This window comes from Camelus ferus, chromosome 6 (assembly GCF_009834535.1).
Source record: "Camelus ferus isolate YT-003-E chromosome 6, BCGSAC_Cfer_1.0, whole genome shotgun sequence".
Lineage (NCBI taxonomy): Eukaryota > Metazoa > Chordata > Mammalia > Artiodactyla > Camelidae > Camelus > Camelus ferus.
The window spans coordinates 82,981,166-83,007,228 of record NC_045701.1 but is presented as its reverse complement, the minus strand read 5'-3'; the positions used below and the strand labels follow the sequence as shown (position 1 = coordinate 83,007,228).

Genomic DNA, 26,063 nt, shown 5'->3' with positions numbered 1-26,063 from the left:
CTGCCTGACTGTATTTTTTTCCCTCTGGAGGTTATAAAGGTGCCAGGGAGCGGCAGACGTGTGGGCATGGGAATGCCCTCTTCTTTAAGAGAAACTTCTCAGGCTGCTCACCTGTTAACTCCGAAAACACTCAAATCTCTGTTAAGAGTCATAAGAAGTTTACCCGGACTTTTGAAGGCGAGAGAAATCCTCTCAGCTGGAAATTTGGTCATTGCCATATGAAGTGTGGGAGAAGGGGGGCGTAAAACGGGTCAGCCAGGGCCATTGTCCAAAGGGGCTCCCTCCCTTCCTCCCTGCCTCTGATGAGCTGTGTAGAATTGTGGGTATCCTGGAAAGACCCCTGACTCATGTCCCAGTTTCAACTGTGCCCCTATTAGCTGGGGGACTTGGGCACATCTCTCAACCTGAAAACCAAGGGAAATATCTTTGTGGATGTATAATTGTTGTAAAATGAACCGCACGATTAAAGGTGCATGATTTCATACACTTTGGCATGTGTATACCTCCACAAAACCATCACCAACTCAAGGTAGTGAATATTCCATCGCTCCTTAAAGTTTCCTTGTGCCCCTTTGTGGTCTTCTCCTTAACCTACTGAACGTATAACATGGGCTGATGGTCCTTAAGGAGGGTTGTAAGGATTCAGTGAGTGTGAGCTCCTTTTGTAATAATCAGTAACATTACTTACGTGTAATTGTCTTAGTCTATTCTGGCCACCATGCCAAAATATCATAGACTGGGTGGCTTACACAGCAGAGTTTCACTTTCTCGCGGTTCTGGAGGCTAGAAGTCCAAGGTGAAGGTGCCGCAGGGTTGGGTGCATGTGAGGCCTCTCTTCCTGGCTTGTAGAAGGCTACCTTCTCCCTGTGTCCTCACGTGGCAGGAAGAGCAAGAGTAAGCTCTCTGGTGTCTCTTTTTAATAAGGGCACTTATCCATCATGGGGGCCGCACCCAGATGAGTTCATTTGGCCTTCATTACCTCCTAAAAGCCCCATCTCCAAATATCACATTTCGGGGTCAGGGTTTCAACGTATGTATTTTTGGAGGGAGACACAATTCAGTCCACGGCAATGATGACTTGAGTTGTTATTAGAATTATCATGATGATTTATCTGTTTACCTGAAACTTCAAAGTCAGTGGGGATGAGGGAAGAGCTCACTGGGGATGAATGCAGTAGGTGGTGGGAAAGGGCAGATGTGCCTAGAAACTCCTGTTGGTGAGCCTTGGAGGGCAGTTACTGGGAGGTGTGTATGTGTACATGTGTATGTGTACATGTACACGTATATGATGTGTGTACATGTTGTTTCTACCTTCCCCAACTTGCAACCCTCGAAGGGACGTATGGCTGGAGCCCCTGGTTCTTCAGTGAACACTGTGGGATCTGAACTCGATCTGATGGGTCCTAGATGGAGATCCTTGGTACCCGTGCACCTGGTGTCCTAGGGGTGGTAGATTATGTTGCCGGTGCACATGATCCGTCACGGGAATGGGCAGTGACGTGCTTTGGTTTTCCACAGATGTGAACGAGTGTGCAACCGAGAATCCCTGCGTGCAAACCTGCGTCAACACCTATGGCTCTTTCATCTGCCGCTGTGACCCAGGATATGAACTCGAGGATGACGGTGTTCACTGCAGCGGTAATGGGCTTGGCGTCAGAGACCACTCCCTGTACTCGGAGCACCGGGGTGGGGGCTTTCCTCGCAGGTGTTTCCTCTCGTGTCCCAGACACATCTCCAGTTTGGGACTTTTTCCAGTGCAGTGGGGGGCACAGCCACACAAAACAGAGATGAGTCACTTCCCAAAAGGTGGAGTGTAGCCCCACGGCCCTTGTCATTTGACCCCTAATGCAAAAACCAGTGGAGCTGCCTTTTAGGGTCTGACATGGGGTTGAAGAGGAAATGGCCTGTTGGTATGAGTTGTCTGTCATCACTCAGCACTGAGTCAAGTCCTCGGGGTAGAGCAGATAGTACTAATGGAATCGTGGCGGGAATAAAAGCAAATGTCATGGGGTACGTTTGGGATGGGGAGCATTGAATGAAGGAGATCAGGTATGTAAGTGAGAACACTGTGAATTACTAAAATCCCTGCCATCGGGGCCTAGCTCCAGGCCTGCACACGACGTACATGCACCGATTAGTTCTCAAATCAACTAAGGAATGATTGGATGCTGAATTAGCTTGTTGTGAGAACAGAGACGGCTCCGTTGACCTTTTATAAATTTATTCCAAGCCCACGAATCTGTGATTCTCTGCCCACGCTAGCTGGTGGACACTATTATCATTTTCTTAGAAACATGTAAACTCTTGTAAACGCCTTGAGACTAGAGACAGCGTCTTACTCATACTCATTCCTGTAGCACCCTGCTTACAGCCATGTACAGCTCATTCTTTGCTTCATTTTTTCCTTTTCTTTCTTTCCCTGTTTTTTGTAACTATTGAATTAGAGTAAACTCCATTCCACCCACTTTTAGCATCATCAGCAATTGTAAAGGAGCACCGTCCAAATTAATGATGCCCTGCTGTATTTTTCAAAATAAGTGGGCTACACCTGAGGGCATGAAAATCTTCCTGTCCTGCAGAATGGAAAGTTTCCTAATCTCGGGCTTCACTGTAACGGGAACGGACCCAGGTCATGAATGGGACTTGTGTGATAGCTTTGCTGAGGACTGGAGTGATCTAGGGACAGAATTCTCTGAAACAAATGAGCACTTCTGCCTTGGGGCAGGAAAGCTAGAGCCCAAGTAGGCACAGTTACAGAGAACCTCAGACCGATTAAATCTCAGTCCCAGAAATAGCTGCAAAACACCCTCAGGCATGAAAAGCTGCTTTCTTCCTAGATTTCAGTCCCCTCCCCTCCATAGCACTCCTTGGGGAATCTGGGCCAAGGAACTAAGAGGGGGAAAGTTTATCATTAAGAGCTGGGGTTATTTGTCTTTGGAGAATCGTTTGCACATCCACAGATGGTTATTGGCTGTCTGTGGAGGAGGCATGGGAGAGTGACTCTGTAGTCAGATGGAGCTGAGTTCAAATTCTGTGTCTCCTGTATTGTCCTGTCCCTGGCCAGGTCACTTGCTGAGCCTCAGTTTCCTCATTTGTGAACAAACATCTTCCTAGGTTGGTCTAAGGATTAAACGATTTGGGGGTCTCTATGTGTTGACTGACTTTCTCTAAGCGTCAGTGTAAGGAATTTTTGGCTTTTCAAGAATTTTACATCCTTGGTGGTTTGGCAGGGATTTTCAGCTGACTCACTTTAACCAAAATGGCTATCTTCTTGTCCACGTTCACCATGACACCCGCCTTCCTAAGACGTGGGGTGACCCCTGTCCACTGCGGGCTGGAGGGCTGGTGCCGGCTAGCAGTGTGATGCGGGGAGTTTGTTGTCTGTCCTGTCCTGCTTACTCTCTTTCTCTGCTGCTCCCTTATCCTGGGAACTTTTACCTTCTCTGTGTTATTACAGCTGGTGTGGCTCCTCCATGCAGCCCTAGACCCTTCCTAGCTGTGTCTCTTACGGATTTGCTAAGAGAGCTGATCCTGTAAACCGTAGTGGGTTCTCACGTGGATGAGTGAAAAGGGCCTCGTGTGTGCTCCCTGCTGGAAACTGGGCTGATATCTCAGATTGTGTATTTCAGGTGAAGGATGGAGCCACAGCCATTGGTAGTCTGGGGATTGTGGCCCTAAGATAAACTGAGTGGGTTTGTTAGGTGGAGCTGGGTGCTACCCTCTCCATTTGCACTGGGGCCAGCCCTGCTTAGGGGACTTCTCAACCCCAGGACTCCCCAGATCCATCAATTTTAAGTCCTGAGCATGATTTACTCAGGGAGACGTTATGGCATTGTGTTGGTGAGTGTAGGATCCAGAGGCCAGTTGGCTGAGTTCAGATCCCTGCTTTAGTGCTTGCTCGTTATCTGTAGGTTTGGCTGAACTACCTAACCTCTGTGAGCCTCAGTTTTCCCTCCGGAAAGTGTGGCTAGTAATAGCACCTCCCTCATGGCCTGAGGTGAGGAGTAAATATGATGAGGTGTGTAAAGCATTTCACCCAGGGCTTGGTACGTAATGAGCTTTCAGGAAATGACAGGTTTTACCACTGCCTCTACTAAGGGTATGAATGGAATCTACAAGCTTAACAGAAATAAGCAGGACACTCTGTCTCTGTTAGGATGGCTGGGGCCAGAGACCAGACTCTACAGGGCCCCCAGGGGAGCAGGAGGGGGGTATGGCAGAGGCAGATCTGACTCACTGAGCATGCTTTAACTTTTCTAATCCGCATCCCAGTTCTGCTAGCTCCTAACCCGTCGCCTGAAAGCCCTTAGGAGAGAAGGGACGGAATTTTTTTTTCTCAGATGTGAGAGACACATAACACAGGCACGTAAGACCCGGAATTATCAGACGGTAGAGAAGCAGCCTCTTTGTGCTGACATGCTCTCTGGGTGATTCCAGAGAGCATTCCGAGAATGTGTCACATGGGAAAACCATGGAAAGCAAGTTTTCGGGAAACAACAAATGAAAGAAAAACATGTTTTCTTTGGCATGCTCATCGAATGAGGCTCAAATGGGGGCTCTGTTGCCAAACGCTGTGTGTGATGAAAGGTTGGCGGTTCTGGAACGCCTGCTTCTGCATCTACAGCCACAGCCTACTTGTTCAATGGCGCCCCCTTCAGGTCCCCACCTCTGCAGCTGGCAGGGGCCCAGCTCCAGGACCCTGTGTCCCAGGAACCACCGGAGGCAGGCAGGCCACCCCATGCCACTCCAGAGTTTCCTCTTTCAAGGAGGTTCACAATGAAGTTTTAATATAATTGATACCCCCTGGCCTTTGGGATATGTCCCTTTTAGTTGTGATTTTAGGAATAATAGTTTTTCTCAACTTGGGGGAGATTACAGGGAAGTTAGCACTGGGAAAGTTGTCCTTTCAGAAGACCGAGGCCAGTGAATGCTTTTTAGGTCTAGGGGAAGAGCTTGGCCCCCAGAAAACTCCAGCAGGCAAACAAATCTGACTCCCAGAAGTGGAGGGTAGATTCACCTACAGGGCAGAATGAGCCAGTGATGAGTGGATGATGTAGCTGAGCCAGAGGCAAAGGGTGTTGAAGGCTTGATGGAGACAGATTTCAGCTCCATGGAGGAGAGAATTTTTCTAACAATTAGAGCTGTCCAAATGCCAATGGGCTTCCTCAGTAGACAGTGAGCTCCCTGTCACCAGAAGTGGTCAAGAAATGAATTGGCAACTTCTTGACAGTAAAGCTATCACATGTGTCAGGAGAGCCTGGACTCTGTAATAGATGAGCCCCTAAGTGCCCATCCCCAGGTCATCTGTGACTATAAACAGCAGGTGTAACTTGTCACTCCCAGATATGGACGAGTGCAGCTTCTCCGAGTTCCTCTGCCAACATGAGTGTGTGAACCAGCCCGGCACGTACTTCTGCTCCTGCCCAGCTGGCTACATCCTGCTGGATGACAACCGAAGCTGCCAGGGTAAGGCTGCTCAGAGAAGCCTGGCTGGGGGAGGTGTGTGGTGGGGCTGTCTCAGGGGGGCACCTGAATGTCTTCACCTGGGGAAGGAGGCAGCATGGAGGGCGTGAGCGGGTACTGGTGACTCCCATGCCTGGGCTGGTGCCTTTCTGCCCTGCAATCCATCCTCTGGCCTCAGAAAGGACAAGGCTACTCTCCTTCTGGAATGAACTCTGCAGATAGAGGTGGCCGGTCCTGTCTCCCCAGGCAGATCTCTGCGGCCACTCTGGGGACTGCTCCAGTACCAACCTGGACTTCTTATGGCCTGACCCTGGTCCGTGAGCATCTTCTCATGGCTCCTGGAGGGCAGCCTGGGATGCTTTTCTCTAGTGACTTCCCAGAGAGTGAGTGCTGGGGACACCACATACCTCTGACTGCTGTGTGCCTCAGAGGGTCGGGACCCCTGGCTGGAAAGAGTGGGTCTTCTCCAGATTGGCTGCTGGAGATGATTTCCAGCCCATGCTGCACCCACTGGGGCAACTGAAGGAGGCAGGTAGCTGAGTAACAGACCCATTTTCAGTTCTTTGAAACTGCCTCACCCCAACACCAAGCAAGAATTCTCCCCAGCAGTGCCGGGCAGTCGAAATATAATGTGAGCTAAAATTTGAGCCATATATATAATTTTAAATTTTCTAATGGTCACATTAAAATAGTAAAAAGAAACAGGTAAAATTAAGACTATGTTTTATTTAATTCAATGTATCCCAAATGTTGCCATTCCAATATGTACTCAATATAAAAATTATTGATGAGATAATTTTACATTCTCTGGTACTGAGTTGTTAAAATCTAGTATGTATTTTCCACTGACAGCACATCTCAATTCAGACTAGCCACGTTTCAAGTGCTCAGTGGCCACGTGTGCTAGCGGCTGCTATGTTGGATAGAGTAGCTCTCTAGACAGATCCGGGCAGCCCCCACCCCCACCCTGTCCCATCTACCTTGGAAGTGCTGCCTGGCTTCAGCCTCTTGTCTACCATGCATTTCAGACATTAACGAGTGTGAGCACAGAAACCACACGTGCATCCTGCAGCAGACTTGCTACAACTTGCAAGGGGGCTTCAAATGCATTGACCCCATCCGCTGCGAGGAGCCTTATCTGCGCATCAGCGATAAGTAAGTCATGGCGTCTTCCTGGGAACATGGGTGAGGGAACTGGCTCTGGTTGCCCCAGTGAGGTGTGAAGAGGACAGAACCTGCTGCCAGTAATCAGAGACCTGATGGACTGCCTACTACACACGTGCGCACATACACACACACACTCACTTGCGCACATGCACATACGTCTTCTGCCCTCTTCCAGTCACAGTTTACTGCCCTGAGCAGCACCCAGCTTCTCGCTGGAGGTAGAGGGATGAGTGGGCACATCCATCATGTCCTCTAGGGATGCAGCGTCCAAGAGTTCACGGCTTACCAGTGTGCTTCCTGCTTTGATCAAAAACTGGCAAAAGAGGATGAAGCCAGGGCAGGCGGGTCCTTTAGGAATCCTTTAGAACAGGGCTCTTTGAATTCTGATTCGAGGGTCCTTTGTGGCAAATCAGAGCTTCGGGCTGTTCTCACTGGCTCCCATTCCTGGTTCTCTCTGGGTTTCTCCAGGCTGCCCTTGGCTGTGGCGGGCACCTGAGCTGGTTCAGCTCACAGCACTGAGCTGATGTGACCAGTGAGGTCCTTGTTGTGCGGCTGAAAACCCTGGGAGACCTCCTGCCTCCAGGCTCCATTCCAGTCTTACTCCAGCTTCCCCCTTAGTCCTGCCAACCTGAACAGGGCCTGCTCTCACTGTCACCGATGCCCTGAAATGTCCAGCCTCCAGGTTTCCGTGCACACATTTTCGGCCACATGGAAGGCATTCCTGCCATTGCCACATAGACAGATCTGCCCCCTCTTTCAGACCTTAGCTCTGATGTCACCTCTCCAGCTGTTTGTCATCCTTTTCAACTGGGAACCATTTCTCCTGCCTCCAAACTTCTTTTAGGAAACACTTATTTTTTGCATGACATGTGACATTTTAATGTGGACATTTGGGCACCAGGGACATTTTGGTTTGGCTATTTTGATGTAGTCTTAAAAAACAAAACTTAAAAATTTTTTTAATAAATTCATTTATTAAGTGTTAGTCAAGCTCCTGTTAACGTATCAGACTCGGTGCTAAGGGCTATGGTTTTTGTTCTTATGCTAATGAAAGAGAGATACATTAAACAAATTGTCACACAAATGAATATACAATCATAGATTGTGATAGGTGCTCGGAAGAGGAAGAATGGAAATTTATCAAAGAGTAGGCTGGACCTGGTCTGCTCTGGGGAGTCCAAAAGCCCCTCTGAGGAAATGACATTTGGGTTGGAATGCGAAGGTGAGTCAATGTTAACAGGGGGTGGAAGAGCAGAGGGAACAGCATGTGCAAAGACTATGAGACAGGAGTGACCTTGATGTCTTCAGGGACTGGAAGAAGCTGCAGCCTAGTGAATGACATTTTCAGTGACCTGAGACGAGGTTAGAGAAATTGACAGAGACCAGACTGTGAGGTTTTAGAGGATAAAGTGGGTGTTTAGTTTTTATTCAAGTTGCAATGGGTGCCACTGTAGAAACTTGAAGCAGGATAGAGATATAATCTGATTTATGTTTGACAAAGGGCACCGTGCCTGCAATGTAATAGATTAGAGTGGAAGAACCCTCCACTCCTTCACAGCAGGACATCACAGAGGTCCAGGTGAGACCGGGAGACAGTGTAGTGACAGTGGAGATGGTGAGGAGTGGTTGGATTTGGACTACATTTTAGTTTATTAAAATTTTTGTTTTAGCTGTGAATCAGGTTTATTCACTTAAAAATTTTTTTTAAATTGAAGTATAGTTGACTTACAATGTATTAGTTTCAGGTGTGCAGCAAAGTGATTCAATTATATGTATACATATATACAGATATTCTTTTTCAGACTCTTTTCCATTATAGGTTATTATGAGATATTGAATATAGCTCCCTGTGCTGTACAGTAGGTCCTTGCTGTTTATCTGCTACATATAAAGTGGTGTGTATCTGTTAACCTCAAACTCCTGATGTATCCCTCCCCTCCATCCCTTTCCCCTTTGGTAACCATAGTTTGTTTTCTACTGGGCTACATTTTAGAAGTAGAATGATAGAGTCTGAAGATAGACTGGAAGTTAGGGGAGACTGACAGAAACACAGCAAGGCTTACCTCCAGTCCTGGGCACCAAAACATAGATCAACTATCTTCATCTAGTGTGCACCCTGACTCCTAGAGAGATGGAGGGAGGTTAGGGATAAATCAAGGGGTGTCTCTAACAGGCACTCCTTAGTAATGAGTCAATAATTTTATATTATGATATACACTAGCATTTCAAATTAGCTGCTTTGTATTAGAGAGATTTGTATAGATGATTTATTTCTCCAATTAGAGGGTGCAATATTTAAGATCAGATTCTTACTTATCATTGCAATTAATGTCTTAACATCTTAATGTCATGTCCTAAAGTCATATTTTACTCATAGTGAGTTCTGAGTACTTGTTTAGAGAAAGAAAATGTGAAATTATATTCGACTCAGACTGGGGTAGGTACAATAGAAAAGGTAAAAGGACCACTCAAGACCTGTCAATCTAATGTAATCTCTCACTTTCTAAATTTCTTACTGAGTACGTATGGCTGGGGAAGTGAGGGGCTATGGGGCACATTTTGCCGTGTCCACATGTGACAGATGTAAAATGCATTAGAGAATGTCCCAGTGTTCTGGAATCCAGACATCTAAGGTTTATGCTTAGTAGCAAGAATATCTGATTGGCCAGAATAGGCCACTCTGTAGGAAACAGAGAGCTCACCCACAAGCTGAAGAGTTTTTAGATGAGGGCCAGGAGGGGAGAGACTCTACAGTTACAGCATTTGGATGATAAAAATGGGGTGGCCTCCTTTCCAGTGTCTGAAGTGAGGAAGTAGGTACAAGCAGCCTCTGGAAGGGGTGTACCGCGTTCTCACCCAGTTTCCCTTCCCCGCAGCCGCTGTATGTGTCCCGCTGAGAACCCTGGCTGCCGAGACCAGCCTTTCACGATCCTGTACCGGGATATGGACGTGGTGTCGGGACGCTCTGTTCCTGCTGACATCTTCCAAATGCAAGCAACGACCCGCTACCCTGGGGCTTATTACATTTTCCAGATCAAGTCTGGGAATGAGGGCAGAGAGTTCTATATGCGGGTAAGAGGGGGTGGGGCGTGATGGTCTCCGTCTTTCACAGTGCATTCTGTTGTCTAGCCTGGCACATGCTTCTAGAAATGGGCCAGAGTGCAGCTCTGCGGGGCAGGTGTGAAGAGGAGAGGCGCAGGGATGGGAGGCAGGACTCCAGTGTCCTGTTTCCTCTCACTTGCTGTGTGTCCTTGCTAAAGTTGCTGCTCCTCTGTAAGCCCCTGGATCCTCAGCTGTGCACTGAGAAATTAGGTCAAGATGCAGTCTTTGATCTCTTTCTTTCTGCAGTTCTGTGGGAGAGGCATTCACATAACCATTGATCTGTCCACTCATTTGACAAGTATTTTACAAGTGCCTACCATGGACTTCTAGAAACTGAATACAGCAGTGAAGAACAGTCCTGAACCCCTGCCCTCATGACACTTACATGGCAGTGAACCTAAAGGCATTCTTCCCAGAAACGGGCTCCACCTACATTGGCCAACACAGGAGTCATGTGGCTCTTTAAACCTAAACTAATTAAAATAAAATAAAATAAAAACTTAAGTTCTTCCATTGCACTAGCCACATTTCAAGTGCTCAGAAGCCACATGTGGCTGTTGAGTTAGCTTAGATATGGAGTGTTTCTATCATCGTGGAAAGTTTGATTAGACAGCACTGACTTATCTATATTAGGAAAAAATATATAGGAAATATAGGAAAAATATACCTGCTTATTTGTAAATTACATACATGCAGTTCTGGACCATTTCTATCGCTGAACTTCGTTTCCTGCAAACTTTGGAGTGATCACATGTTTTTAGAGCCCACTGACTTAGAGCTATGTTTTTTACATTTCAGTGTGAATTTGGGCACTAGTCAAAAAAAGGAATCCCAGAGCTTCCTCTTTAGAGAATTTATTTCAGGAGATGGTGGCTAAGGCGTAGTGTATCAGTTTCCTGTGGCTACTGTAACGAATTGCCATCAACTAGTGGCTTAAGACAACAGAAATTTATTCTGGAAGCCAGAAGTCTGAAATGATTTTCACTGAGCTGAAACCAAGGTGTCAGAGGGCTGTGCTCCCTCTGGAGGCTCTAGGGGACAATCCATTCCTTGTCTCTCCCAGCTTCTGGTGGCTGTGAGCGTTTCTTGACTTGTGACCACATCGCTCCGATCGCTGCTCCATGTTACCTCTTCCTCTTCTGTGTGTATCAAATCTCCCTCTGCCTCTTATAACGACACTTGTGATTGGACTTAGGGCCCACTCAGATAATCCAGGATAATCTCCCCACGTCATGATCCTTAACTTAATCACATCTGCCAAGATCCTTTTCCATATAAGATAGTGTTTACAGGTTCAGCCTATGAACCTGCATTTCTCACAAATACAGCCTGTGGTCCTCCAGGGTCACTGTGGGGCACTAGACTCAGAAGTTTGTCCACTTTTCTGGGAGACTGCCCTCAGGCCTGTGAAAGAACCACGTATCTGACTGCCCTCTCCCCAGCCGCTGGCAGAATCTTCCAGTCCTTGCCTCTGGGGTTGGGACTGTGAAAACAGACAGGGCTCAGAAGCAGGAATAGAAAAGATTAGGCTGGTATCATGCCTATTTCCTCATAAATATGTTTTCAGCCAGACCCTAACAGGGCAGGATCACATGTGATAACACAGCTGTGGACCCAACATCTGCACACCAGTGTAGCAGGGTCAAGGGCTTTGGAAGGAGATGGAATGAGTGGAGGGTGGAGGAACTTCTGCAAGTTGAAAAGATGGAGCTGCCTCTCTGTCAGTCCTTCCTCCAAACCCATAAGCCGTGGCCGTCCTGCAGAACCCACTTCTGTGAGCCTCTGTGGGCTGGCTGCCCCTGTGAGCGGAAGCCTCACCCATCAGCAGTCTCTAATCTGGCCTCTCACAGCTGCTTCCAGTCACAGAGCACAAAGATGCCTCTCTTGGGGCTTTAAAATACCATCACACATATCACCTGCCTCAGGTTTTTTTCCCCAGCAGAACAGAAGATCTGCAGGAAGTGGCCTTGTTTCGGCAAGATTGCACTCCCCAGGTCACCACCTACTAAAATCTCCTAGACCCAAATGTTCCCCCCAGCGGCTGACTTGGAAGAGCTACCCCAAGGTGGTGGGGGAGGGTGATTGTCTTCTACAGGTGGAGTGGATAGGAGGGAGGGCCCCTTCCGGGGAGATTCCTCTAGTGCCTGGATTGTCACTGCAACTAGGGGACCCCTGAAACTCACAACACTTCGAGCTTTTTGTGTTTTGCACTCTGTCTGAGAACACTGAGAAGGGCTGTGATTCTTCAGTATTTATTCAGATGACGTCAGGACACTGAGGGGATGAGGGGATGCCTTGGGAATGGCTGAACGAAACCACAGATGGGGAGGTGGTTCCTGGCTTGATAGGTCCCGAGGGCTGCCCCTGGGAAGAGAACACAGGCTGGGTGTAGGGGCCCTGTGAAACCACCAGACAGGGGGGCCAGGAAGACAGAAACCTGCTGGAGGAGGCAGAGCGCTCCTACTCCGAGCTGTCTGAAGCTGCAGCGCCCACCCCAAGAGGCCATACACAGTCATTCTGACGTGTACGCGGGAGCCAGGCTGACCTACCTCAATTGCGCTCTGCAACTTACCAACCATTTGACCTCGGGCACATTACCTAACCTCCCTGAGCCTCAGTTTCCTCATCTGTAAAGAGGGGATAATGATAGTAATTAAGATTGGATGAGATCATCTACTTAGTGCAGTGCTTGGAGCACAGAATGGCTGTTTTGATCAAACAGGCAGGATTTGGCCAGGATGAAACATTCAATAACTTTCTTTTTCTCACCCTGCTGTCTTGAACCCGCACACACCTGGGTGACATCTCAGGTGCATCCCATCAGATTCACAGGTACTTTCAGTTATTATTGAATTGTCTCCTCCCATGTCACAAGTCCGTGCTGGTTTATATGGAAACTTCAACCTCTCTGTTTCTCTCTCAGTGTAGAGTTTCTCCCTGCCTCAGCTCGGAGCTGAGGCGGAGGGTGGAAGAATGCTTGGCCTCGGTACTGCCCCCCACCACTGACAGTGCTGCCCTGGCTCCTCCTGCTGGGTTTTGGGGGTACGGATGGTGGAAGGGGACTGGTTAGGGGGTCCGGGGTCACACCCCATTGTAAGCAGGCCTTAGTGCTCTCTCTGGGGCAGAGACCCACGTGCTCTCGTTTTCATGGGATGCTTTGTGGGTTCTTTGGAGATTTCCCTGAGGACTTTGCCCTGACCATTCCGGAGTGGGCGATAGGGTCTCTAGTTGGCTACTTGCCACCCCTAAACTCTGTCGCAGAAAGTCTGTGTGTGTGGGGTGTTGCCTCACCCTGGCAGGCAGACCTTACCCAGGGCCTTGAGCACACTGACAGCCAGCTCCCCAGCAGCTCCCTCTACTCACCTTGGTGCAGGCATCTCTGGGGCTCTCTCCTCTAGACTTCTCCAGGGGGAGTCCAGTGCCGCTGTCTGCATCCTTAAAGTCAGGGGAACCACATTGCTTGATGTGGGGGCTGGTAAGTTTGTTTAATATATTTATATAGGCTGGAGATGGTGACAGAGTGAGAACAAATAGACCTGGCTTTGGACAATGGCTGTGGAAGTTCTGTGTCACAGCAAGAGGAACTACACAGACAGCTCCGGCAGCAAACCCCATACAGTGCTGGGCGTGTGCCGAGTGTTTTCCGTATATCCCTCCTTTCATCTTCACAACAATCCTATGCTCTAGGGCCTGCTTGACTGCTCCGATTTTGTAGACGAGAGCACTGAGGCACAGAGAGGCTGAGGAGCTTGCCCAACTCCTCACAGCTGGGAAGCACCAGAGCAGGGTTTGAACCCAGGCAGTCGGCCACAGATATCTGTGTATACTCTTGAATTTCTCTTTAGGATGTAGGGTATTTTCACCTACTCTTCTAGCTTTGGGGTCTCAGCAGAAATTGAGATAGCAAGAAAATTCTACCTGAACATCTACTCATAATAGAACGTGTTTAATCAGCGTTAGTTATGATTGTATGGATAGTGTCGTTTCTGCTGCTACTGCTGTTAGGAGGTTGTAAACTGCTGGGCGCTGGAGAAGTTGGAGATGCCCAAGGAACTGGAGCATCATGTGGGTGGTGGGGCTTGATAGCCGCTCAGGCTCTCCCACCCTGCAATTCACTGTTTATTACAAGCACTTGGGAAGAGCTTCATTCCACATAGTGGGCAAGCCACACACACACACCCGCGTACGTATACACGGGTGCACATCCACATCCACCAAGTGCACATTCACTCACCCGTATGCACAGGCACAGGCACAGACATGTGGGCACACACTCATGTGCACACAAACGCACAGGTACATATGTATGCATGTACCCCCTTGACAAGCCCCACTGATAATCTGTCTCACACTGAGCCCTGGATGGAAGCCTGGTGACTGGTTTTGGCCAGGTGACTTAGGGACACAATTAGGGCCGGAAGAAGGAGCACTGTCACGGGGCTCAGACTGTGCCAAAGTGCGTTCACCCCGTGACACACAGGGATCAGGTGGTGGGGCCAAGGGAAGCTGATTTGCTATGACCTGCCTGCCTGCCCTGTGTCGGACAAAACCATCCCACAGACTGACTCAAAACAAACTGAAGCATGTGTGGGAGCCGAGCCAAGAAGACATACATCAGCTGAGCTGTGTGCAGCCTACTCCTCTGCGGGCACGTCTGCAGGCCTTCAGTCACTGGTTCCCTCTTCTGCTGACGTTAATTCAGCACCACTACACGTGCGGCTCTGAGCCAGGCCCTGAGAGTTTAGGAACAAACAGGATGTAGCCTCTGCCCCTGAGGATCCCCCACTACGGAGGGGCGGTGGGGTGGGGACAAACAACCAGGCAAACATTGACAATGCAAAGTAGTGATTCTCAAGTAGCCCAAGTGTCAGGCAACGGAGGTGCTGAGACCTTATCACTGAGCTTAGGGGCTAGAAGCTTGATTTTTGGAGTCAGACATTCCTAGTACTGTCAACTAAAAAATGCACAACCTGAATGCTGAGAGTTATGATTTTATTTGATGGGCTTTTTGAGGACCTGAACCCAGGAGGCAGCCTCTCAGATCACTCTAAGAAACTGTTCCAAAGTGGCAGGGGAGGAGCCAGGATATACAGGAGTTTTGCCACAAAGACCAGGTAGATGGAACATCAGATTATAGTTAACTAAAGAAAACCAAATACCTCAAATTAGGAAATTGAGGACTTTTCTATGTAGGGGAAGGTGCAAAGGTCTGGGCTTATTAAAACCATTCCTTTGATGTGCACCTTAGCTATTCAGGGCCAGAATCCTGCTCTCTCCCATCCTGAGTTCCCTTAAGCGGCACCATTGGAGGTGACAGCAGAGGCCGGGCTGCCTGCTTGTCTGCATCCTGAGTTTCCTGACACGGCTGGCAATATTTTTCATTCACAGTGCCATGTGCCAGTTTCATGACCTTCTGTAGTGTACTCAACCTCCTTAACTTGTAGGATTATGAGGATTAAATGGGAGATGTATGTAGGGTCATAGCCAAATGCCAATATCTACCACCACTACTACTACCATCACCACCAACATCATTTTGTACCAATGACCAGCAAGCCCATCAATGGCCAGGGCCTCTTGGGGGCAGGGGGGTTGGCTATTTCATTAACACCTTGGCTCTTCCCTAACAGCCCAGTGAGGACTGGAGATGGCTGTCCTCAGCTCTCTGGGCAGGCACTTGAGTCCTCCATGTGCTCGTGGGCAGGCCTTTCTCAGGCTGCTGCAGATCTGACCCTCGTGGAGATGAGACTGGCTGAACCTCTAAGCTTACTTCCAAACAGGAGAGGCAACGGTCCTCTCACATTCTGGAGACTTTTTATAGGGACAGGCCAAAGGAACAACTGGGACATTTCCAGCTGTTCCGTCCCCATCCCAGGCTCTGCAGCTCTCCCTCCAGAGGCCTACCCACAGCTCAGGGTCCTCAACCCTTGGCCTTTGTTCATGCAAACAGCAAAAGCTGGTGAGATATTTGTATGTGTAAATGCCCTGGGCATTTCCTTGTTTGGCCATACCCTCTGGAGTCCTGGCCCAGGGCTCTGAGATTTTGCCAAGAGTTGACAAGGAAGTCTGAGCGAGCCTCTGCGTGAGAAGGTACCTATTGCGTGGATGCTGATGGGAATGGAGGGAGCCGGTGCCAGGAGGAAATTACGTGGCTGTCGGGCTGCAGATAGCCCAGAGGACAGGGGAGGTCCCAGTACCTGGACAGCACCTATCTGCCTGCCCTACCCTTGTCATGCCTGTGGCAGCTCTTGGGGGAGCCCTCCCTTCGTGGAGACAGATAAGACGCTGGTGTAGCTTTAAACGAGCCATGCCTCTTGGTCTTGCAGAGCTTGTTGCTTTCAGTTTCTGCTTTCAACGTTGGCCTCAGCAGCTTGTAGGAAGCAATCGTCCAGCATGTCCTGTTCCCTTATGCTATTTCCTTTCCAGGGACCCATTATCTGGCCATTGCACTGAGCATCTCTTCTTTAGGGATGTGCTAGGGAGAAGTAAAACTCACAGCAGTTTTTTCTGATAGTTGCTGTGCAGTGAAAAAATCCTGGGGCTTGAAGTCAGACAGAAGCACTGGAATGCAGTATCTTGTCTCTGTCCCTGACTGGTCTAGTGACCCTAAGCAATGACTTAACTTCATTGAGCCTCAGTTCACTTGTTTATAAAATGGGGATGTAATGAGACATACCTCCAGAATGGCAACTAGGGTCCCCAGGCTGGGTCCTGTGCTTTTAGATGAGAGCTTCTCAATTGTTAATGTGCCCATAAATCACCTGGGGATTGTGTTAAGCTACAGATTCTGGCTCAGTAGGTCTTAGTGGGGGGGGAGGGGGGCTGAGATCCTACATTTCTCACAAGCTCCCTGGTGAGGCTGATGCTGTTGGTCCAGGGACCACATATTGAGTAGTCAGGCCTTTCGGAGTTTTTACAGGGACTAAAAAAGCACATAGATATAAAAGTGGCCAGAAGAGCACCTCCCACATGGTGGAAGTTCAGCTGAAGTCAGTCCTCTCTCCTTACCTCCTTGAAAGTTTTAGAAAAAGATTCAGTGGAAGAAAAAAGCTCACATGAAGTTATTAAGACCACAGTGATAGGGTCACAGAGCAGTGAAGCTGGAGGTGAGGACAAGCATCCAGCCTGGGGTTCCAGCAGGGGCTGCACTCGGACCTACCTGGAGGCTGGTAAAAAAGTCCCATTCCCCAGGCATCATCTAAAAGTCCACTGAAGCAGAAAACCCTGCACTGGGCCCCTGGAATTGTTAGTTTAAAAAAAGTGTCCTAGATGCTTTAGAGTTGTTCACTTGGGAACTACTGATCTGGTACAAACGTTTACTTTAGAGAGGAGGCCCAGGAAAGCGAAGTGACAGCCCTGAGTCATGTGGTTAGTTCCATCAGTTATTCGTCCTCTCATACAGGGCACATTCACCAAACACTTACTGCATGCCAGGCACCATGCTGGGTCCTGGGGGGTCCAGGGGTGGCCTCGGTCCTCGCTGTTACACGCTCATTGTCTAGTGTGGACCTAGACATCAGACGTGGACCGAGTAAACAGAGTGGACAGTGACACGTGGTAATGAGTTTTTTCCTTCCCAGGCAAGGTAGAGCGTGCCTGGCAGAGGGTCACAGGGACCTGAGTTAGATTGGGGAAAGCAGAGGAGCGCCTCTGAGGAGGGGATATTTCAGGTGAGACCTGAAGGGGCAGCAGGAACAAGCCAGGTGGAGCATGAGTGTGGCTTTCCCACTGGTGGATGCCAGTTTGCTGAGCAGGCAAGGGGGAGCGCCCCAATTGGGGCTGCCGAGGCCGACTGTGGCCAGACCACCTGGCCTTCTGCTTTGGTGACTGTCTGAGAGGCCCCGTCTCCCGATGGACAGCTTTCCCCACCCTCCCTGCCATCATTCAACAGCTTCTGAGGTCAAACTCACCCTGGCTCCGTAAGTGGGGCAGACCTTCTCTAACTAGTATCTCCGGTTCCGTCCACAGCAAACGGGCCCCATCAGTGCCACCCTGGTGATGACACGCCCCATCAAAGGGCCCCGGGAAATACAGCTGGACTTGGAAATGATCACTGTCAACACGGTCATCAACTTCAGAGGCAGCTCTGTGATCCGACTGCGGATATACGTGTCTCAGTACCCGTTCTGAGCCCTGGGCTGGAGCCTCTGACACTGCCTCTCTACAGCACCAAGGGACAGGGGAAGAGAAGAAACCAGAGGGAGAACGAGAGCGAGACAGACGTTACGCCTTTCCTGCTGAACGTCTCCTGAGGAGTCAGCCCCGAGTCCCGAGCACGCCTGTATCATTGTAGACCCGTCACCCTGAAGGACATGCTTCTCCCGGTTCCTACGGCGCAGCTATCGCAACGCATTATCATCGGCACCCTGACCTGAGATCGATGGTGATTTTTCAAGGCCTTCGGTTTATCTCCATATTTTTCAAAGAAAATAGATTAGGATTGCTGGGGTCTGGGTCCACGTCCAAAGACTGTGAACAGCTTCCTCTCACCTCCTCCATGCCTTCTTTCTATCTCTCGCTGATCGCTTCTTTGCCAAGGCCCAGAGAGCTCATGGGGATGCTGGGTGTAGCTAGTTGGCTTCTTGCATGTACAGAGAAGGCTAAGGAATGAAACCACAGCAGGATCTAAGGGTTTTCTAAGTCTATTTCAAAGCCATGTCTGGTATTTTCAGCCATAAAAGAAGTTTTAGTTGTCCTTAAATTTGTATAACTGTTTAATCCTTTCTTGTTCATTTTGAGTATTTTTTTTAATCAGTGGTAGAATAATTCCTTCAAAAGGCACATGTTATGTTCTGTCTTCCCAAACCCAGTCTCCTGTCCATTTTAGCCCAACATTTTCTTTGAGGACCCCTTAATCATGCTTTCTTTAGAATTTTCACCCAACTGGGTTGGAAGGCAGAGGTCTCCAAACTGATTAAATATTTGAAGAGATCTTGTGTTTGGTTCATTTTGACATGGTAGATGATTCAGCATTTGGGGTTGGTTCTAGTTCTCTTTACTTTGTTCTATCCTGGCTTCAGAAGCTCTCTGGAGAGCGAGATCATCATTGAAAACTCAGGCACGGGACAGGGAGTGGTGGCGGCGGGCGTGTGGGTGGGTGGGGACACAGAGAGATGGCAGGGGAGAAGGGAGGGGGAGCATCTCCCCTGAATCCTAATCCATCAGAACACAATGAGCTATCCCTCTGTTATGTGGATTATTTCCATATACTTTTCCAGAATAGGAATGTATTCAAGTTACTTTAAATCAATAGCCCTTAACCCTGACTGCATAGTAGGATGACTAGTGGAGCTTTCAAGGAAAAGAACTTGATTTTCTGGGCCTCCCCACCAGAGATTCTGACTGGTCTTTGGTAGGGCCCAGGCATGGGGGGTTTGAAAAACCGTACTGAATAGCCAGAGTGAGGTCACACTGTATAAAGAGAAAGAGACAAATGTGGCCCAAGCCCTGGCCACCACACCCTCAGAATCTCTTCAGTTACTTGCAAGGTTCATTGTCCTTTTCCTGATCAGGGGCCTGGTTTCCCTTCAATCTTGGAAGCCCAGGCGGTGACAAAGAGAGTCAACAGTGCAAGTCACAGGTGAGAGAACAGGCAGGGTGGCTGCCTCTGGGTCCCATCCCAGGAATTGACCGGAGGCTTCAGAATGTACACTTGTCTGAGGCTGAGTCCATGGGACAAGCTGCAGATGCTCCCATTCAACCACGGGGCACATAATTATTAGACCTGCTCCGCCCGTGCCTGGAGCTGTGCCCTGGATTCTTAGGGTTAATGGCAAGTTCCCCAGTGGAGGAAACAGCGTGTTCAGCTCCACCACTCAGGAAGCATCTCTCACACCCACGCTGCACACCTAACTTTGCTGTTGGCTGTGCTTTTTCTCTCTGAAACAAAGCACTTCCAAACCACTTCCCATTGTGCCCCTTCGGTCAGGTTCAAGGGATGTTGACAATAACTATTGTCGGCAACAAATCAACAACAGAACGCCCCAGTTTCAGAGCTCAGAAGAGAAAGGACATTTCCTCCAGACTTGCCAGCATTGCGCAGGCCCAGCTCTGCAGAGCAAAGAGCAGAATTGGCCCTGAGCCGGCTGCTTCCCAGCGTGGGGAGGCCAGTGTCACACCTGGGTGTGGAGTTAGGAACGCTGAAGGCTCATGGGAGCTCTGCGCCGAGCAGCTCCAACGGACTGACTCGGGCTCCACACAGCACAAGGGTAAGGTTTCCTTTGACTTCTGAAAAAGGAGGAGGGACAGCCTTGTTTTGGTGATCTGAGGGCCTGTGGGTTTCAGAGGTGCCACATTTGGAAGCAGACCCGAGTCTCTAGGGCTCACGTTTCATTGGTCCATGTCAAGACGTGGCTTCCTGCTTCTAAGAAAAAAGGCACAGAGAGACTCATAAAAGCAGCCTCAAAGGGCTTCTTGGACCTCGGATTGCTCTTTCCAAACACAGTCTGATGAGTTCAGTGTAAATGAATCAGAAGCAATGTGGGATCAATTTACCTTAAAATACACTGGGGCCTAAAAATTAAGGGAAGAATGCCCTGAGGCAAAGTGTGTTCGTACCGTGAGGCCAAACCCCAGACATTCGGGAGACAGTTACAGAGGCTCCCAGGACCTGAAAAACTGTTGGCTTTGGCTTCTCCTTGGGAATGGCCGGGTGTTATCATTTTCACGAGACTGGGGATAAGCCTGCTTTTTGCATCTCAGCCTTGTGCCGCCTGCGCTGGAGTATGCTGGGGCTGACTGTTCCCTTGGACCCTGAGGTTTCTGGCCGTTCTATGCCTGTTCCTTTTCAGCTTTGCCCCATCTCCGAGCTGGGCCGAGAGCTGGTCACATGACCCCTGTTCCATCAGGACCTGAAGAATGAAGGGTTCTGTGGGGCAGGGAGCCGGATTAAGATCTGGGACACCTGCAAAAGTTCTTGTGTTACCACCTAATCTTCTGGGTTCAATATGGATGAAAACTTCCACGCAGCTGCCTTTAATTCTCAAGTTTTGTGATTCCTTGAAATGTACTTTGGGGATGACAGCCAGCATTTCCATTAAACTGCAATTTTAGAGTTTCATCGTGGTTTGCCAATCATAACACTTTCTCACTGGCACAGAATCCACCTACCTGTTGCCTCTCAGGCCTGGGTAACGTACTTAGAAATTTTCTTCAGTAACTGTCTTGGCCCTTGGGTGTTATTTTCCCAGATGGTGAAAACATTTCAGCAGATCAGATGACTTCATTTCTGGTGGTTTCAGTGTATTTTTGTGGCTTGAGTGTTTACTGTAACGTGCACAAGCTCTTCATGTAGGTGACAAAAGGGTCGCCCAGAGAAAGATGACTTGACAAAGGAACAATGATTCTTTTCTCCTCTCTCAACACACGAAATCCTGTTTGTAAAAGGCTTTTATTGTAAGAGGAGAGCACCCTTTGGGTGAGCCCCCACCCACCCACCTCATTTTGCTTGAGCCTGTTCCTGGAGTCAGAGGCCCCTGATAAAGATGTTTATCTCAGGGTTTATGCAGCCTACAAGACAAACTCGGAATATAACAGAGTGGGTGCATTTTAGCAGTGTGAATGAAATGATTTTGGTTAGATTTTCATAATTATTAAAACACATCTATTTTATACAACAAAAATTCTTATGAACATCCACAGACACATGTTTGAAATTTAGAATAAGATGCCTCTGCTTATAATGAATAAATACATTGAAAGGAAACACAAAATTGACGTTTGCTGAAAATTGTCTTACTTTTGGATACTGTTTGTGTGTACTTTGAAATGCAATGTTTTCATTTCTAGGGGAAAGAAGAGAAAACTTTTAGTAAAGTTCTTCATGATTCTGGAATTGGCCAGTGCTCATCAACTACACACAAATACAGAATGTTCCTTCTGGTTGATGTTTTTGTCCTCAAATTTCTTAGTGTCTTTATTTAACAGATGGCTGATAGCTTCATTAGAATCGTTGACTGAAAGATTAAAAAAATAGTAACCAAGAATCTTCAGAACAAAAGGGAGTATACTGAGGCAAGATTCATCATTTTGGTATCTTTCTTTGGTGGAAGGTTGGGGAGAGGCGTGGTGACAGCATCCAGTTAGAATCTTTGACTTTCTGTTGCTTCCTCATAACAGATCTTACAGAATCTTCACCAGTATCCATCTGTGAATGAGACAACTAGAGTGAAAAATGGGTGTCAACACAGGAATGGTCTTTTGAGTTGTCACTGTTGATGTCCTCTCACAGAAGGGATGACATGTTGACAAGCGGGGACTGACAACAATTTTTTCAGAAGTTTGGAATATCCTTGAGCAATAATGTAAGATGAAGATAGAAGTAAATTGTACATAGATGCAAACACCAAAGTCCTTACGATACCTATTAATCAAGATTTGATGAATTATTAATATCTTAATACTGAGTTAGGGCCAGAGGATCACTGGATAGCTGGATGCCATTTAAAAGTAGTTTTTGTTTGGGGAGGATTGTTTTGGTTTCATCCGAGCCTTTTTGCTAGTTCTTGCTATCCAACTTCCTACCGAGAATACATTTGATGTTGTAGAGCTGGCTTCCATCACAACACAGCTGCTTTACTTTCAAACATGTGCCTTGGGCTCTTCTGAGCTTTAATGTGCAAACCACGTGTAATTTATCCTTAAAGAGGAGCATGGATTGCAGTTATATTTTTGAATGCTCTCCATCACCTGCCCTTAAAAATTTTACTAAAAAAAGTCATCATGGAAACCAAGCCATGGTTTTGGCAAATAACTTAGCTCTTTTACAGTAATGCTGTAGTCTTGCATTTTTGCATTGCCTTATTTTGTTTTGTTTTCTTCTAGTGCCACACCAAAAAAGACCCCACAGAGATTTCCACCCCAAACTTGGCATTGCCACACAGCATCTTCCCAGTCTTTCTGAAAAGCAGACCTGTGCTTATTATTGGCCCACAGCCAATAATACTGTTGCAAAGGCAGCATTTTCATGTGCAGAGGCACTACTGAAATCATAATCTACTTTTTAAAGTAAAACCATGGTTAGTCAAGAGGATCCTTTCAGCTCAGAATTTATGGGGCTCAGCACAGGAGGTAGAGCTAGCTTCTTGCTTCTTGCTTTTTTTTTTCCAGTTGGAATCTTGGAATATATTATCTTTTAGGGCCCTCAGTACCACTTTTAAAAAAACTCATGGCATCACTTTTCATCATAAAAGCCAGGACTTTTCACAAGCAGGTGGTAAAGAGCTCCCAGGTGTACTGCAAGAATTTTGTGATAATAAGGCAGATGGAAAAGGAGCAAACCTCCTTTGGAGCAACTGCAGAGAAGGGGTCAGGCTCTGGAAAGAAAGGAAGTTGCTTCTTCCAGCTCAGACTGAGCCAATCCTCCGCTAATACTCAGCTAATAAATATTTTGCCCTTCACAATTATTCCCTCCAGCTGCAAGCTTCCATCTTGGGAGACTGCCTCAAGCTGCTCTTATGCTTAATTTTCACCGGATTTCCCTCAGCCCCACTCCACTCCTTTGCTTATTCTTCAACAACCTGCTGCAGGCTGAGGTGGGAAAGAAAAGGACAAGGGTGGAGATGGAGCTTCTCTTTTTCCTCCTCCCAAATTTGAACTCCATTTCCTTGCTTTACTTCTGAGTAAGGTCAGGGGCTTGGGGTTGGGAGAATCCTTCCTTCCCTTCCTTTTCCTCTTCTCGTTTCTTCCCTGTCTTCTCTTCTCTCTCTTCCTTTCTGCACTGTCCCCTCACACATACCATCTGATCTCCATCCCAAAGTTGGAAGTCAGTGGTCAGGTCTTGAACAGTGAAAGCACCACTGAATCTGAGGGGCAGAGTCCAAAGCTACTGATGTATCTTGACCTCTTCTCCTTCCACCTCCTCTTCCCTCCCAAACACACAGAACCTCCCCCCCAGTCTCTGAAACATCCCTTCCTAAGCAAAGCCACGGCTTCCCTGCTCTCATTTTTCTCCTGTCATCCTTGCTCAAAAAAGAAAGTATCTTTATCCACTGATCTGACCCTGGGTCTTCCCTGTGATGAGGATTCGCTCTGAGAGTCCTTTATTATCCAGCACTTTCTGGGAATGAGTGGAGGTAGCCTTTCTCCAGGACAAGGGGTGTTGGAATGAAGAAAGTTGACTCTAGAATGGAGAGACTGCAGATAATAACCCTAACCCTTTAAACATAGGACAGTGCAGTTTCTGAAGACCAAGGTCTCTTTACCAGTAATAAATAACCCTTAATTTTCTTTGTAAAATATAGTCTAGCACTTTTCATAGATTCACAGATTATAGAATTATTTATCCACACTATTCCCAAATAGAACACACTGTGGTATCATGGACCGGAGCCTTTACTCAGGTCAACTTATATCTTTGTAATCTTCAGCCATACACAACTTTTTCACCGTGGAGTTGAGTTTTGGCTATGACTTAAAGGATGACCAAGAAACCCTCAAGCATAGGAAGGGAAGGACAGTGAGAAGACCAAGGTGGTTGGAGCAGAGGGTGCAGGAGTGTGTATACGGCAGGAAGCGATGGAATTTTTCCCATTATGTATGGCCCTGTTCATCTAACTGAGTTCAGACTTTGTTGTAGAGGCCGGCATTTCCCAGATCACTAGCCTGTGGAGATGCTAACCAGTGCTCTAAGACTGAAGAATTCACTTGTTTATTAGATTGGGGAATCTGAATTTTGAACCCCTTTTTGAAAGAGTCATAATTGACACTAGAAAATTAAAGCCTCTGAGAAGTCCTGCAATGAAAAGGAAACCTGTTTAATTTTGTGTAAAGGTTAATCAAACTAATTTGCAAGGGAATTTTTTTTCCCGAGAACAACTATCAACATCTCCAGGAATAATTCTCCATGGAGTTTGGGAATTGCTGCTGTCTGCTCTGAGGAGCTATGGTAGGGTCTTTATTTTATTTTTTCTTGCTTTTTAATTAGGAAAGGGACAAGGTCATATTTTTAGGAAGAGCACTTTGGAAGTGGTGTACGGAGATGGGAGAAATGGGAGTCAAGAAGAGTATTGTGGTTGTTCACACAGGAGATCATTATCTATAAACTGATCTTAAAGAGAAGGCTGACTAGTTCCTTGCCTAAAGGTCTTTACTGACCCCCCCCCCACCCACCCATGGGATAAAATTCAAACCCCTGAACAAGACTAACACAGCCTTCTGTGATGTGGCTCCTGCCTCCTTCTCCAGCTCCAGCTCCTACCACTTTCCCCTCCTTTATAACAAGTTCTCAAACAAACAAACTAGGCCCCTCCCCGCCAAGACAGAAGGGCTTCTATGTTCCCTCCAGCTGCTCTTGCTAGAGCTCTTCTCATCGGCAGTGCGTCTCTCTATCCACTTGCCAGATGCCTGCTCATCTCTGACTATTCCCCTTAGAGGTCAGCTCCTCTCTGAGCTTTCCAGACCCACCCCTGAAACCCTGCAGCTGCACTGCCCACCCTGCCTTTGATTCCCATGTAGAGTGAACCGCTCCTTCCATATTACCTGTGTTTTGTTAGCTGTGATGAACACATGGATTGACAGTGCAAATGCTTTCAAGACTCCATTTATGTGTTGCTCATGCATATAGACAGAAGGGCCGGCACAGTGCCTGGAGCAAAGCAGGGGTCAGTGTCATTCAAGTGAATATTATCACAGCAATTGACAAGAGAAAATGGAGAGAAGGGGAAAGATTTGAGAGAACTATAGTAGGTGGAATCAGTAGTTCTTGGTGATTTATTGGGTGTGGAGGCTTGGGAGCTAAGGCACACCCAGAACTGATCTAAAGAACTCCTCGGGAGGAGGAGTTTTGGAAGTGGAGGAAGATGAATTCCATTTTAAATTTGCTTCTTTATTTTTATTTTTGTGGAGGTATAATTTACATACAGCGAAGTGCATAGATCTTAATTCCACAGCTAGATACCCTTGGATGGATAGAATCTGCTGGATTTGAGATGACTGCAACACATCCAGGTGGAGGTATTCTGAAGATGGTCAGAAGTATGTGTTGGAGGATAGAGCTTGGTGCTAGATATTGAGCCCTGGGGGTCCCTTAAAAAGTGGTCCTGGGGATGCAGATGAGGTGGCTCCTTGGGGATAAGAAAACTGTAGACCCGTTTTTAAAAATCTAAATGACCAAATACACTCATGGAAGCACTCGTCCATTCACTGCGAGGCAATTACTTTCTTGAGTGAGTGACAGTGCTCCTATCCCCAGCCCAGTAATTATGATTGACACATACCACACATGAGGAAAGAATGCTAAGATAAACAAAAGTGATTCATCATCTGATATCAAAACTGAAAATTACATTAACCACGCCATCTATTAGCTTCCTGAAATAGCAGAGTCTTTTTTT

At 47.6% G+C, this 26,063-nt stretch overlaps 2 protein-coding genes across 5 annotated transcripts in view; both read left to right on the top strand.

Moving 5' to 3' along the window:
- FBLN5 (fibulin 5) overlaps window positions 1-18,663 on the top strand; it is a 70,325-nt gene extending 51,662 nt beyond the window's left edge. For all 3 annotated transcript variants that reach the window (XM_006184194.3, XM_032482536.1, XM_014558801.2), the window contains 5 exons: window positions 1,519-1,638; window positions 5,344-5,466; window positions 6,492-6,618; window positions 9,507-9,702; window positions 17,701-18,663. In XM_006184194.3, coding sequence (XP_006184256.1) covers window positions 1,519-1,638; window positions 5,344-5,466; window positions 6,492-6,618; window positions 9,507-9,702; window positions 17,701-17,862 — 728 coding nt within the window. In that variant the 3' untranslated portion in view covers window positions 17,863-18,663. The remainder of the gene's footprint in view (window positions 1-1,518; window positions 1,639-5,343; window positions 5,467-6,491; window positions 6,619-9,506; window positions 9,703-17,700) is intronic.
- A 171-nt stretch (window positions 18,664-18,834) lies between these two features.
- The window catches only part of TC2N (tandem C2 domains, nuclear), a 61,453-nt gene continuing 54,224 nt past the window's right edge, over window positions 18,835-26,063 (top strand). For both annotated transcript variants that reach the window (XM_032482531.1, XM_032482530.1), the window contains exon 1: window positions 18,835-19,940. The gene's annotated coding sequence lies outside the window, so the exon portion shown is untranslated. The remainder of the gene's footprint in view (window positions 19,941-26,063) is intronic.